This window comes from Lutra lutra, chromosome 1, assembly GCF_902655055.1.
Source record: "Lutra lutra chromosome 1, mLutLut1.2, whole genome shotgun sequence".
In the NCBI taxonomy this organism is placed as follows: domain Eukaryota; kingdom Metazoa; phylum Chordata; class Mammalia; order Carnivora; family Mustelidae; genus Lutra; species Lutra lutra.
The window spans coordinates 205,367,962-205,382,237 of NC_062278.1; the positions used below are offsets into that span (position 1 = coordinate 205,367,962).

At 58.8% G+C, this 14,276-nt stretch overlaps 2 protein-coding genes across 13 annotated transcripts; both read left to right on the top strand.

Moving 5' to 3' along the window:
• The first annotated feature begins 102 nt into the window (after window positions 1-102).
• SLC26A6 (solute carrier family 26 member 6) lies at window positions 103-10,163 on the top strand. Of its 12 annotated transcripts, none has more exons than XR_007121446.1 (22): window positions 219-836; window positions 934-985; window positions 2,108-2,266; window positions 2,348-2,487; window positions 2,711-2,821; window positions 3,374-3,537; window positions 3,742-3,906; window positions 3,986-4,138; window positions 4,463-4,545; window positions 4,630-4,777; window positions 5,033-5,146; window positions 5,291-5,368; window positions 5,694-5,789; window positions 6,015-6,121; window positions 6,272-6,341; window positions 7,299-7,391; window positions 7,480-7,578; window positions 7,990-8,082; window positions 8,800-8,979; window positions 9,172-9,226; window positions 9,463-9,639; window positions 9,875-10,163. XR_007121446.1 is itself a non-coding variant. In XM_047694552.1 (22 exons), the coding sequence occupies exons 3-22, from the start codon at window positions 2,148-2,150 to the stop codon at window positions 9,887-9,889; spliced, it is 2,220 nt and encodes a 739-aa protein (XP_047550508.1). In that variant the 5' UTR covers window positions 221-836; window positions 934-985; window positions 2,108-2,147; the 3' UTR covers window positions 9,890-10,163. The 12 variants fall into 12 exon arrangements, 11 of the variants coding, with proteins under 11 accessions (XP_047550531.1, XP_047550563.1, XP_047550575.1 ...); XM_047694552.1 differs by having other exon boundaries at window positions 221-836; window positions 9,503-9,639; XM_047694599.1 differs by having other exon boundaries at window positions 221-836; window positions 8,803-8,979; window positions 9,503-9,639.
• Window positions 10,164-10,305: 142 nt separating this feature from the next.
• TMEM89 (transmembrane protein 89) lies at window positions 10,306-12,316 on the top strand. The gene is made up of 2 exons (XM_047694637.1): window positions 10,306-11,759; window positions 12,126-12,316. The coding sequence occupies exons 1-2, from the start codon at window positions 11,373-11,375 to the stop codon at window positions 12,309-12,311; spliced, it is 573 nt and encodes a 190-aa protein (XP_047550593.1). The 5' UTR covers window positions 10,306-11,372; the 3' UTR covers window positions 12,312-12,316.
• Window positions 12,317-14,276: the final 1,960 nt, after the last annotated feature.

Below are 14,276 nucleotides of genomic sequence, written 5' to 3' on the forward strand. Positions count from 1 at the left end.
GCACCGCCCAAACAGCGTCCCTCAGGCCCCGCCCGAGCACGCTGATTGGCCCAACCCTGCCCCGTCCTGTCCAGGGATTGGCCCCTCGGAGCACGCCGTAAGTCCGGGTCTCCCCACCCGAACTGTCGCGGCCTCCCGCCGGGGCTCTGAGAGCTGCAGCCACCAGGCAGGCAGCCCGCTGCCCTTGGGGCAGTCTGAAGCTTCAGGGTGAGTGCAGGGTACAGTTCCGGTTCCCCGCGTCCGTGTCCGCGAACTTCCGCGTGGCCCCGGTGCGGGCGCCGGCTTGGGTTAGCTCGGAAGGGGTACCGCTAAGTCCGGAGCAGGCATCCTCCCCTTGCGACGCCCTGGTTTGCAGCTCTGCGGATTTTCTGCAGGCAGCCGCCCCAAGAAGCGGGGGATGGGGGCGGGAGCCCGTGCGACCCCCCCGCCCCGGAGGGGTGTGCGGGAAGCCGCTCGAGCGCCGCCCGCGGGCTAGCCTCGGGCCGCGGAGGGCGGCTGAGTGTGGAGGAGACCCGGCCCTGGAGGTGAGACGCTGGGCGCGTTGAGGCCCGGAGGTCGCCGCAAGGAGCCCATAGCGGTGGCCCGAGCCCACCCTGCTGTACCATTGAGCGGGACTGAGGGGCCCGAAGTGCCCTTCCAGGGGGAGGGGCCCAGGATCGAGACCCCGCCCTCCAAGCACGTGGCCTGGGGAATGGGGGAGCCCTTTAAGAAGACCTGAGTGACTCACGGGGGAAGGGACAAGGGTACTCAAAGATCTCTGTGAGACGGCGGTGCCAAGAGTCTCTGAGGATCTGCCTTGCACCTACTCCACTCCCTTCTCCAACCGGGACATCCAGGTTAGAAGTTCTTCCCAGGCGAGTTCCTACCCCTCGGGTGGGATCCTAACCCTAGGTCAGAGCCCACAGAACAGCACTTTCCTGAAAACTTTCCCAGCAGGGGAGAGTTCCCCCTCAGGGAAGACTCCTGCTCCGGGATCTATTCCCAGGTGAGAGCTTTCAACCCTTCCAGGTGGGAGCCTCAGCCAGGTAAGAGCTTCCCTTAGGGGAGAGTATCCTGAGGATGAGAACTTTCCTGGTTTTCCTGGCAGGTGAAAACTTTCCGGAGAAAGCTTCCCTCCCAGTATGTTCTTCCTCGAATGAGAACTCCCTCCCCACAGATCGCCTATTCCCAAGGGAGGTCCCCGTCTTCCCTCCCCTCTCCCCTATAAGTGGGAGCCTCTGGGTGGATAAGAGATTCTCCAACACAGAACATACCTGGCTGGTGCAAACTTTCCTGTCGAGTGAGAGTTTTCCCTATGGGAGAAAGAGCCTGGTGGTAGGAGCTCTGGAGGGGAAATCTGCCCACTTCAGGTGGGGGCTTGCCTTTCCATGTGAGAGCCATCCCCTGGCTTTCCCAGATCAAGCCTGAATTTGTCTGTAGCCTGGACCCCCAGGCTGGAAGCCCAGGGGTAATCTTAGCCCCAGTACTTTCCTTCCCTTGGAGGAGAACCACTCTAGAGAGGAACCTGGGGGCGCCTGGGTGGCTCAGTGGGTTAAAGCCTCTGCCTTCGGCTCAGGTCATGATCCCAGGGGGAGCCTGCTTCCCTTCCTCTCTCTCTGCCTACTTGTGATCTCTGTCTGTCAAATAAATAAATAAAATCCTAAAAAAAAAAAAAAAGAGGAACCTGACTGAAGAACTGGACCCCTGGTTGCTGGGTCCCTTCCTCGTGCAAGCTCTCAGACAGACAGCACTGAGCTCATGGGGCAGCTGGATGGGGACTCAGAGCCTGGACAGGGATTATCTGGGGGAGGGACTGGGGGCACAGTCAGGGGGACAGTCAGCCTGGGATAGGGACCGATAGAACACTCACAGGTGGGCAGCTCTACCTGGGTCGGAGGTATGGATTGTATTGATTTTGCCATCTCTTCATAGGGGACTTTGGCCCAGTGAGAGACTTTTCCCAGCCAAAGTTCAGAGATTTTCTCTGGCTGGGCGTGGGTCCAGCTCTCAGCTACCTAGATCTTAAGGCCGAGAAAAGTCAAGTGGGTGACTCTCTAATCCCAGGTGGAAGTTTGGGGGAGGTTGGACCAGGGGTACACTCACTGTGACTCTGGTCTCGCCACCCCAGACGGAGGGACACACAGGCACTGTTGCCTGTGACACAGGCCATGGAGCTGAGGAATAGAGACTACCATGTGGAGCGGCCACTGATGAACCAGCAACAGCTGGAGGAGCTGGGGCAACGGACTTCAGCCACCAGGACCTACCAGTGGCGAACCTGGTTTCAGTAAGGCTGAGGGTGGGGGTCTGGGAGCCCTGGCAGGACCTAGGTAGACCCTGTCCCCGATACCTACCATTGTATCCACAGGTGCTCCCGTGCTCGGGCCCGAGCCCTTCTGTTCCAGTACCTCCCAGTTTTGTCCTGGCTACCCCGGTATCCCTTGCGTGATTGGCTCCTGGGCGACCTTTTGGCTGGCCTGAGTGTGGCCATTATGCAGCTCCCACAGGGTGAGCCCTACCTGACCCGGATGCTGTACCCTGAGTCCTGGCTGGGGGTGATCTGCAATCCTTCAAGGCCCCGGGCCAGAAGCCCTGTGGTCTCATCCACCCCCATAATCTGATGCTATGAGCGCTGCCCCTGGAACTGTGGCCCATGACCTAGGGTTGGGATTCCCTCATCCTTTTCAAGGCCCTGGCCTCCAAGCCTCCATTACTACCATTCCATTTCCAGGCCTAGCCTATGCCCTCCTGGCTGGACTGCCCCCTGTGTTCGGCCTCTACAGCTCTTTCTATCCTGTCTTTGTCTACTTCCTGTTTGGCACTTCCCGGCACATCTCCGTGGGTGAGTGGAGCCAGACTCGGGCCTTACAGGAGGATGTCCACCTTCCCCTGTGGAGGACAGGGTGAGGGAGGGCTGAATGGGAGGGACAAGGGAACTTAGGAAAGGGGACAACATTGGTGCTGGGCCCACGGTCATTTCCAGGCAGGACTAGGCCTCTGACTGTGGGGACACAGATTCAGGAGAGCTCCAGCCCCTGGCTCCAAGAGGAGGTGGGTGAGGCAGCTCGAAGGGTCCAGAACTCAGCAGAGTCCTGACCAGCCTGAGGCAGGCTGAGCCCTTTTCCCCATCTCACCTTCTGCAAGGGGCGTGATTCTGGGCTGATGGACACAGGTGGGGCAGGGAAGGTGATGTGGACCAACATTCCTAGCCACCCTCAAGAGTCCTTAAGTTCAGAGTTCATACTTGACCATCAGCACAGCATCTATCTGCCTGATGTAGTCTGAAGATACTTGTCTAGAACCAGCTGTCTCCTGACCTCTCCCCTTAAGGGCAGGTCTCCAGGGTAGGTCAGTGCCCTGTCCCCTTCAGACCCATCCTGACCTACCCCTGCAGGCACCTTTGCTGTCATGTCTGTGATGGTGGGCAGTGTGACAGAATCCCTGGCCCCGGATGAGAACTTCCTGCAGGGTGTGAATGCCACCGTGGATGAGGTGGCCAGAGACCACTTCCGGGTGCAGCTGGCCTCCACGCTCAGTGTCCTTGTCGGCCTCTTCCAGGTGCAGAGCAGGCAGGAGGACGTGACCCCCCCTGCCCCTCCCCCCGACCTTCCCCTGCCAGTTCCCCTCAGGGTCTGCCCATCCCTGCCCTCCTCCTCCCCCTGGCTGCTCCCTCATCCCCCCACCCCCTGCCCTGGGCTCTGCTGTAGTCAACCTGACGACCCTGACCCTTGCCTCCCATGATGGCCCCTGGCCACCCCACAGGTGGGGCTGGGTCTGGTCCGCTTCGGCTTCGTGGTTACCTACCTGTCGGAGCCCCTCGTCCGAGGCTATACCACAGCCGCGTCCGTGCAGGTCTTCGTCTCACAGCTCAAGTATGTGTTTGGCCTCCAGCTGAGCAGCCGCTCTGGGCCGCTGTCCCTCATCTATGTGAGTGTGGGCAGGAGGAGGGCCAGCCGGGGCGCGCCCCACGACCTTGAGTGCTGCCGGTGACCCTGCCTCCCCTCAGACAGTGCTGGAGGTCTGCTCGCTGCTGCCTCGGAGTGTGGTCGGCACGGTGGTCACTGCGTTGGTGTCAGGGGTGGTACTAGTGCTGCTGAAGCTGCTCAGCGACAAGCTGCACCGATACCTGCCCATGCCGATCCCTGGGGAGCTGCTCACGGTTTGGAATCTGTTGGGGGGGGATACATCCTGGCCAGTGGGCACCCCCGGGATTTAACGACCAGCTGGAGTGGGCACCCAGGAGAGTTCCTGAGGATGGGGTGTGACCACAGCAGGAAGGTCCCATGTTGGTACCTTCTGGACCCTGATATCATCTCCTTTCCCCAAAGGGTGGTGGTGTAGCTTACCCCTTTGCTCACTTCTCCCCAGCCGCCCCCAACCGCCAAAGGCTTTGCTTCAGGCCTCGCTGTTCACCCCCATAGAGGTTTCTCCACCCCCTTGATGATGCCAGAACCCCTCCCCTGACTCTGTCCTCTCTCCCCAGCTCATCGGGGCCACAGGCATCTCCTATGGCGTGGGCCTGAAGTCTAGATTTGGGGTGGATGTTGTGGGCGACATCCCTGCAGGGTGAGCTCTGGCCCCTGCCTGGGCAGTGAGGGCTGGGGGACCAGGGCCGGCTCCCTCCTTTGGCCTCACAAATGCCCCTCACAGGCTCGTGCCCCCAGCGGCCCCCAGCCCCCAGCTGTTCGCCAGCCTGGTGGGATATGCCTTCACCATCGCTGTGGTTGGTTTTGCCATTGCCATCTCCCTGGGGAAGATCTTCGCCCTGAGGCACGGCTACCGGGTGGACAGCAACCAGGTCTGGGGGTAGCTGGGTATACAGAGACCCCAGGGCGTGGGGGCAGGGGGTGTGGAGTGTCAGGTGGGACATAGGGAAATAGCAAACAGACATGCTGGGGCCGTGCAGGGGACTGAGGGCGGGAGAGCAAGGCATTCGGGACAGTAGCAGCCAAGCCCGGGGGGCCGTTGAGTGTGGATGGATGTTGGGGACACCTAGGCCTAGACATAGTGGCACAGGCAGCAGGCACTACACACCTGCACTTTTCTCCACCAGGAGCTGGTGGCTCTCGGCCTCAGTAACCTCATTGGGGGCATCTTCCAGTGCTTCCCCGTGAGCTGCTCCATGTCCCGCAGCCTGGTGCAGGAGGGCTCTGGGGGCAACACACAGGTGGGCTTTGGGCATGGGTGAGCATCTGTGCATGTGCGCGAGCATCTGTGCGCGTGCGCACACACAGCTTTGGGCAATCCCACCCCGCTCCTCCCGCCACCCCTACACCCCCGCCCCACCCCCCTGCTCACTCCCACCCTGCAGGTGGCTGGAGCTGTCTCCTCCCTCTTTATCCTCATTATCATCGTCAAACTTGGGGAGCTCTTCAGAGATCTGCCCAAGGTGAGTGGCCACATCCAGCCAGCCAGGCTTGAGGGACTTGGCCAGGCCAGGGGCAAGGGGCAGTCAGGTCCAAGGCGAGGGGCAGGAATACAAGGTGGTGCATGACCTGTTTTTCAAGGTTGAGCTCTCTCTCGGGTGAAACTTGGAGTGGAGAGTAGGGGATTAGAACCCTTCAGGTTCAGATCCAAGGTGTTTGGCTCAGGGGTGGCCGTGAGCGTCATGTGGGGTTATGCCAGCATCAGTCTTGCTCATGGCTGGGTGGTCAGGCTTGTCAGCATCTGGGTACCTCCTAGCAGCCCCTGTGACACGCCCACCCCTCCCCCAGGCTGTGCTGGCGGCTGCCATTATCGTGAACTTGAAGGGTATGTTGAAGCAGTTCACCGACATTCCTTCCCTCTGGAAGTCAAATCGAATGGATCTGGTGAGAGGCCCCCCCATCCTGCTGCTAAACCCATATGCTCTTTCTCCTGGCCTCCTGGCCTCCTGAGTTCTTAGTCTCGCTCATCCCTCCTTTCTCCCTGATGCCCCCAGGGCCCCTGCTTTGCTCCCTGAGGCCCTCCCCCCAACCCCAGCACTGCAGATCAGTGCTCAGGGCAGAGTTTCATTTTTCTCCCACTCCCCTAGCCACGTTGCCTCCTTCTTTTAGCTCATCTGGCTGGTGACCTTTGTGGCCACCATCTTGCTGAACCTGGACATAGGCCTGGCGATCGCTGTCGTCTTCTCCCTGCTCCTCGTGGTCTTCCGCACGCAGCTGTGAGTCTCCCCTGTTGGTCCCCCCATCCCAGCTGGCGGGGGGTGTGTGAAGGCCACGCTGGCTCCCCCCAGCTTTCCCACATCTCGTGGGTAGCCCGAGGCTCCCTGGTACCCCCTCATTGCCCCCTCCTCACACTCTCTCCTTCACAGGCCCCGCTACTCTGTCTTGGGGCAGGTACCAGACACGGATATTTACCAAGATGTGGCCGAATACTCAGAGGTGGGTGGCAGGGCCTAGGCAGGGGGACGGCCTGGTGGGGTGGGATGGAGGTAGAATGGGCCTTTATTAGTCCTTTCTGCATCAGGCAAAGACCCTGGGGGCTGAGGGTGCTTTGGTCCTGGGAACTTAAGGAAGGAATTTGGGTCCGTGACTCCTACTTAGAACTATGAAAGGACAGAGGAGTGGACAGAGAGGGACCGGGGAGCCGGGAGAGGGGTCTGTCTTGGAGCCAGCAGTATAAGCCTTATCCTGCCGAGCAGCCTTGGGGCAGGAATGCAGGAGCCTGGGGCATCAGGATGTAGGGGAGGCTGTTTTGCTGACCTGATCAGTGGAGTTCTACATCCCAATTGTCCATTTACCTCCTGAGAAGCTTCATGCTTAATAGTGGGGTTCTGGAATAAAACAAGCCCATTCCTGCTGACATGGAGCCTTGGAGTCTGAGTATAGTATAATTAGGCAGAGTGAGGGGAGGGCAGGAGGGGGGCAGCTCAGCAGGATGGAAAGGGAGGTGGGATGCATTATATAGGCCCAAGTGCCGAGCCCTTGTTGGAGTGGGAGCCAGGGAGTGTCTCTCTGTGCACATGCAGGAAACTGATCACAGGGTGGGCGGTGGAGCCCCAAGGGGCGGCCTAAGAGCCTGACCTGGGTATTGGCAGAAGTAGGGGGAGATGGGAAGGGAGGGCACAGGGTGCCCTGGAGGAAGCTTTGACAGGCTTGGCTGAGGGCCTGGGTGACAAGGATGAGGGGTAGGGAGCAGGAGGAGGAGTTAGGGTGATATGGCTAAGTTTGTGGCCTAAGATCTTGGGAGGGCAGGGGCTGCAGGCTGGGCCCTTGCTGGCTGGTGAGCAGAGGCTTGGTGATGGGGGGGCCCTGGGCCACACGGGGGGAGGGAAGGAGGAGAACAAGACAGCCAGGAGAGTGGAGGGCTCAGCCACTCCAACCCTGCCCCATCCCCAGGCCAGGGAGGTCCCAGGCGTGAAGGTCTTCCGCTCCTCGGCCACCTTGTACTTCGCTAATGCTGAGCTCTACAGCGACGCGCTGAAGAAGAGGGTGAGTCCGGGGGTCCCCAGGGTGAGTGTCAGAGGGTCTCTCCCCGCCCCAGAGCATCCACATCCCCTTCCGGGTTGTTTGCCTCTAGTGTGGTGTGGACGTTGACCACCTCATCTCGAAGAAGAAGAAGTGGCTCAGGAAGCAGGAGCAGAAGCTGAAACGGATGCAGAAGACCCTCCAGAAACAGGCAAGGGCCCCTTCGAGCCGGGGATTCCTGCCCCCCGTCCTGCTGCTGAACCCACATGCTCTTTCTCCTGGCCTCCTGAGCTCTTAGCCTCACTCATCCCTTCTTTCTCCCTGATGCCCCCTCCCGGGGGCCCTGCTTAGCTCCCCCCTCCCCAAGGTCAGCGCTCTGGGCAGTTTCGTTTTCCTCCCCGCCCCCATGCCAGTGACAGCATGGACCACCTCTTCCATTCTTGGCTGTTCCTGGAACTGGTCAAAACCCCACCGACCCCAGCCTGGCAGCCCTGGGTCCCAAGCTTTAGTCCCTGGCCTGCCTAGCTGCCCAAAGCCTGGGGGTGACACCAGACTGGGATGGCTTGGCTGTTCTATGATAGCCGGGACAACTCTTTCCTGTCCTCCTTCTCCCCTGGCCTAGACTGCTGCCTCCGAGGGCACTTCTGTTTCCGTCCAAGTCAACACCAACATCAGAGACGTGGAGAGCAACAATGTGGACGACTCCACGGCCAGGGTGAGGCTGGAGGTGGGAGAGGGGGCAGCCGTGAGCTGCAGAGATGTGAGTAGTCTGCGCATCCTGCGGGGAAAGCCGTGGGTTCGAGGTAGTCGTGCCAGTGGTGGGCGGGGGGGGGGTTGTGATGGGTCCAGTGCCCTATAGGGAGAGGCCTAGTGATCTGCCATAGATTTTCCCTGTGGCTCTCTGGTCTGCTGTCCAAAGACCTTGAATTTGTAGAGCCCACAAGACCCCATAGTCTGTGCTCATGGGTAGAGAGAAGGAATTGGGGTTAAGGGGAAAAATATGGGATCAAAAGGGACGTCAAACTCAACTAGAAACCTAGGTGGGGTGCCACGCTGTCTGTGTGTGCTCATATGTCCCTGGGCCCCCTACCCGCCCCACCCTGGCTGGCTGAGGATGGGGCACCATCGCCCAGCGCCCCACCTTTTTAAGCATCCCTAGGCCTGGGCCTGGGAGGTAACAGAGCAGTATATGCACATCTCTGCGTGCTCTCTAAGTCTGGGCTTCCTCTCCTCTGCGTCCCCATGTGTCCCTCCTGTCTTTACATACAAGAGGCTCCCCCATGTCCGGGTTTTCGCATGTCCCCTGCACGTCCCATATAGGCGGGTGTTTGCGTGCGGGGTCCCACATCTGATCCTGTGTGGCCCTTGCCTGTCTGTGTTCTTTGCCATCACCCCTTCACGGGCAGCCTTTGCAGGGTGTCTGGTTTCCTAGCAGGCGAGCGCAGGGAAAGAGCTAGAGGATACAACAAGCAGCGGTCAAGAAGATGCCAAGGCCGCAAACGGGTCCACACTGAAGGCCCTGGGCCTGCCTCAGCCACACTTCCACAGCCTCGTTCTGGACCTGGGCGCCCTCTCCTTCGTGGACACTGTGTGCATCAAGAGCCTGAAGAACGTAAGGGGCTGGGGTGCTCCTAAGAAGAGCCATGGGAGAGGACAAGGTCCCCCCAAGCCTCCTGACCCCATAACTAAATCCAAGAGCCCCTCTGAGCTCCATCTCAAAACTCTCTCCACCTCAACCTGCCTGAGTCCTTCCTCGGAGCCCTCGAACCTCCCTCTGAGTCTAGCCCCCACTTTTTGGCTGCAGATTTTCCGCGATTTCCGAGAGATCGAGGTGGAGGTGTACATGGCTGCCTGCCACGGTGCGTGGGGGGCAACGGCACAAGGGGTCTGGTCGGGGAGTGGGGTTCTTCTAGCCAAGGAGTCTGCCGAGCAGCACAAAGAAAAGTCTCTGAGACTGGGGGTCAGAGGGGTCTTGGGAGGCAGGGGCCAAGGGTGAGGAGTGACTGGGGGTTTAGCTGTAACCTCAGGCATAGCGGTCACGGGTGAAATGGGTCAGGGTTTCTGGTGACTGAGTTTGTGGGCTTGATGTGCCTGGTGGTTCCGCAAGTCAGGGGAGACCTACTCCTTGCCCACAGCTCCTGTGGTCTCCCAGCTTGAGGCTGGGCACTTCTTCGATGCATCAGTCACTAAGCAGCATCTCTTTGCTTCTGTCCACGATGCTGTGCTCTTTGCCCTCCAGCACCCGCGGTCCAGCCCTGCCAGCCCTGTTTTGGTGAGCTGGCCTCTGGCTCCTGTGCTCTTTTTGTCTGTCTACTGCTTGTCCCTATCCTGACCCCCGCCTCCACGAAGTCCACCCTTTCTGAATGGCTCTGTCCCCAGTGGACCCACTGGTACCCCTTCCCGCCTTCCGCTGAAGCTGCTCCCGGGGCAGGGGTCGCTGTCCTGGGGGACGGGCCTGCTATGTGTTTTTGGAAACTGACTGGAGCCTTCCCTCTCTACCTACTCAGACAACCAAACTCTGACAGTGCCTCCGCCCTGCCTACCACTGCTCACCTCTGGAGGCTGTGACCAGGCGCTTATGAGAAACTCCCTGCCCCCGGGCTGCCTCCAGACGTCACCCAGGAGTCCCCTCCATATACACACACACACAAGCTCAGGGATGGAGGTCCTGGAATTCCCAAGTTCAGTGCCATAGGCCTGGGCCTGGGATGGGGCACTGGAGTCAGACCGGCACCAGCTGGGCTGGGGAAAGATCCATGTTTTTAGCCCCAGAAATAAACACCTGTTTGCCTACCACCAGGCTCTGCTGTGCCTTGGTGGGGGCTTGGTGGAGTGGGCAGTGATCCACAGCCCTGGCTCCTGACACCCTTCTTATGCCCCAACATGGTGGGCTGAAGTCAGAAGTTGGCGGGGGAAGGCTTGGGAAGGGCAGAGTCAGGTGGGAGAATAAAGAGCCAGACGGAGAGTTATGGGGCCCAAGGCCAGGGTGGGGGCACCCCGGGTTCACGCTCCCCAGCCATGCACAACCCTCGGCGCCTGTGTCTTTAGCCGGAAGACCATGGAATCTGCTTCTCAGGAATGGTCCCGGTGAGTGCGGCCCCTGGAGGGCGGAGAGTGAAGCTGAGCAACCCGCTGGGGAAGCGAGGTGTCCACAGGTGCTACTAGCCTGTGTCAAGAAGTAAGCATGTGGAGGATTCACTTACTTGGGAAAAAAGTCTGTTCATATCATTAGGTCACTCGGGCTGTGCAGGTCACTCTCCACCCAGAAGCATGTGCTGACTTCTACCTTAAAAGGTCAGCATCTGAGCATGTCGCCCAGTGGGCGGCCATGGGCCTTCCTCCGGGACAGCTGAAGCCCTGAATGAGGGGAGGCGGGGGGTGGGGGGTGGTGGCTAGAATCTTCTGGGTCTCCGTGGTGGAATAGCAGGGATGGTCATGTCACCATTCCCACATCATGGGTTGCTTGGTGAGTATTAGATGAGGCAGTGCCAAGGAATGCTCTTAACAAGACCAGTGTTCCCTGCTCAGAGCCCGGGAGCTCTGCCCTCCGCAGGTACTGCCCAGGCGCCCTGCTCAGTGCTGGGCCAGTGGATGGAGGCCGCACTGCCCTTCCTGTCACCAAAGTGCCCCTTGTCCAGCTCAGTGTTTATCGTGTGTGGCAGCAGCATCCTGCTCTGTGTTCATGAATCATCTGCCCTGCCCCCACCCCCCAGAATCACAGGCCAGGAAGTCAGGGCTTCTTAATCCACTCTGACACGCCATGTCCCGACCACAGGAACAGTGCCTGGCTTGTGGTATGCTTGGCAAATACTGGGTGAGGGAAACTTCTGGGCCAGAACGGAGGTCAGACAGACCTCAAATAAGAACTTGCACATTGTTAGAACGACTTTGAAGGAAACAAAACGGGGTCACACAAGAGAGAAGGGACTGTGTTGCCTAGCAGGGTCACAGGAGGGAGGCTAAGGGAGCAGTGTTTCCTGGCCAGGCTGCCCCTCCTGAAAGGCCATGGATCCTGCTGGAACCCACAGCTCACTGCTGGGGGAGGGGTGTTTGCCCGTTGCCAGGCACCCAGATTCTATCTGGGCATTTGGCGCCGCCATGCTGCTCGCACCATCCTTCCTGCTACTGCTGCTACTGCTGGCCATGCCAGCTCCCTCCCAGGCCTGGTCTCGGCCCCTGTGGTACCAGGTGGGGCTGGACCTTCAGCCCTGGGGATGCCAGCCCAACAGCCTGGAAGGTTGCGGGGGCAGCCTGGGCTGTGCCGGCCACTGGATGGGCCTGGGGATGAACCGCCTCTACCCCGTGGCTGGGGTCACCATCACCACCACCATGATGCTGATGATGGGCCGCGCAGTGCTGCAGCGGCGGCGCTCCCAGGCCACCAAGTCCGAGGTGAGTACAGTGCTGCTTGGTCCTCCGCAGCCTCCTGCCTCCACTCCCACCCTGTGAGCTCACATTCTCCACCCAGGCCTTGCGTCCTCTACCCCTTGGCTCACAGCCTATGGCCGCTACACCGGTCCATACCCATCAGCCCTTGACCATTCCCTGTGGCCAGTACTCTGCCCCCATCTGTCCACCCGTTTACTATCCCTATCCCTCATCCAGCCCCCTGTGACTACCCTAGCCCACAGCAGACCCTCTCTGACCCTCCATGACCATCTCCCTTCCCATCCCCTTCTCCCGGGTCTCATCGCTGCCCCTCCCCACACCCCCGCCCTATCCCCTGCTCTTAACTCCTGCTTCTTGGTCCTTCCTCAGCATCCGCAGGTGACCACTAACCCGAGTGGACCCTGGAAACGGCGGACCCACATCTCAGACCGCGCCCTGCTCCTTGGGGTCCTGCACATGCTGGATTCCCTCCTGGTCCATATTGAGGGCCACCTGCAGCGTATATCCACCCAACAGAAGACCCCAATAAAGGGGATATCTGCCCAGAGTGGGTGACCCAACATATGCCTCCCTTTGCCTGATGACCTGAGGATGGCCTAAGGCTCTGGGCCAGCCTCAGGCCTCGGTGTGTGTGTGTGTGTGTGTGTGTGTGTGTGTGTGTGTGTGTGTGTGTGTGTCTCCTCTCCGGGCCTGCCTGGACCCTTGTTCCCTTTTTCCTTCTGCAGGCAGCAGACTGGAGGCCTCTGTGTCCAGGATGGGTGGGAAGATGGGATGGGCTCACACTGCTCCATTGCCCCTACCAACAGACCCCTCTTCCCTAAGGTCTCACCCACAAATCCAGCTGTTCCTCTGGGGCTCCTCAGGGGCCCCAGTGTGGTGGGACAAGACTTGACCATCAGGGCAGACTTGGGTAGTCCATGGAGGGCTTCCCAGAGGAGGTGATAACCTGGCTGAGTCAATGAGGGCTCCCAGCTGGTGATGCAGAGAATTGGGTAGGGGGGTGGATGGTGGTTGGAGGGTGAGCCCTGGCTGCCTTCATCCTTGTGGCAGCCCCAAACATGGTCTGGCGCCTGGGCAGCCCCCGCCCTAAGTCCCCTGGAAGTGGAATGAGGGCTGAACTTCACCCCCTCTTCCCTCCCTTCTACTGCAGACAACCCAGGCCGAGTGGGTACTGAGACCTGTACGTGTTGAAGGTCTGTTTTGGAAAAAGAATATTCAAAAATAGAAACAGGTGCATTCACAAGAGGAAAGAAACGAGAGATTACAAATGTTAAAGACTTGACCTTACAATGCAAAATCCAGACCAATGATGTGCTTGCGGTGATGTCTGGACGTGTTTCTGGACTGTGTGTTCTTCTGAACCCCCAGCTGCTGACTCTGAAAACCTCCATATAGGATGAGGGGCTTGACATAAGGGGGACATACTCTCTACAGAAAACAGAAAAAGAACTCAGTCTTTCTTCTAACATGGTTGATTGGCATTTGTGTTTTAATTTTTGATAATTGAGAAAATTCCTCTCCTAACCTGTTATTGATGATGTCTCATCAATGGTCTGGGTGGTTTTCATATTTGGAAAACGCTCATCAACTTGCCTTCATATAGAAGCTGTGGAATCTGGAGGAGTTTCTCCAGGATGGGCTTCGGGCTCCCCAGACATTTCAAAACTTGTTTTCTTTTCGTGGCCCACAATTTTTCTAGCGCTGGGCACTGTGGGGGCACCTAGGGTTGCAAATGCGATAGGATCCTGTATTTCTGTCCTGACCAGGAGTTCTGATCTGACAGGAGGTTCCTGGGGGGCCTCCTGTACCAGGACAGGAACAATTAGTTAACCACATGCAGGAGTGGAGCAAACCACATTGGGTCTCTCTAAACCCAAACCAAGTGTGTCCCTGAGTTTGACTTGGAGCTGCGGCCCTCAGATCCCAGCCTGCCGCCAGGCACTGAGAGGGCAGACCGGCAAGTGCGTCTAGCTCAGCCACAGAAGCGCTTCACCACAGTTAGTTTTTGCCCTTGGTCCAACCCTTTCCCTCCCTCCCTTAGATACCTAGCTTGACTCCCTGGTAAACATCCTAATCTCCCTCTTGGAGTCTGCTGGGACAATCCCCAACCCACCTTCCTCTTGCCTGAACCCCCAAAATTATACTTCTTCCGTGTTCCCTATAAGAGAAGAGGTAGGGTGGAGGGGTTGAGTGGGAAAAGACAGAGGTTCTAACTGAATACAGTTAGAATATCTTCATTTTGCAAGTGTAAAAAAAAAAAGACTTGGGGTGTTTGGGTGGCTCATTTGGTTAAACATCTGCCTTTGGCTCAGGTCGTAATCTTGGAGTCCTAAGTTTGAGCTCCATGTTGGGCTCTCTGCTGAGTAGGGAGTTTGCTTCTCCCTCTCCTGATCCTCTCCCCACTTGTGCTCTGTCTCAAAAAAAATCTTTGGAAAAAAAACAAAAAAACAAACAAAAAAAGACTTGCCTTTATGGACACACTACTGGGAGTCTCCCCAAGGCCTGGAAGAGAAGGGCATT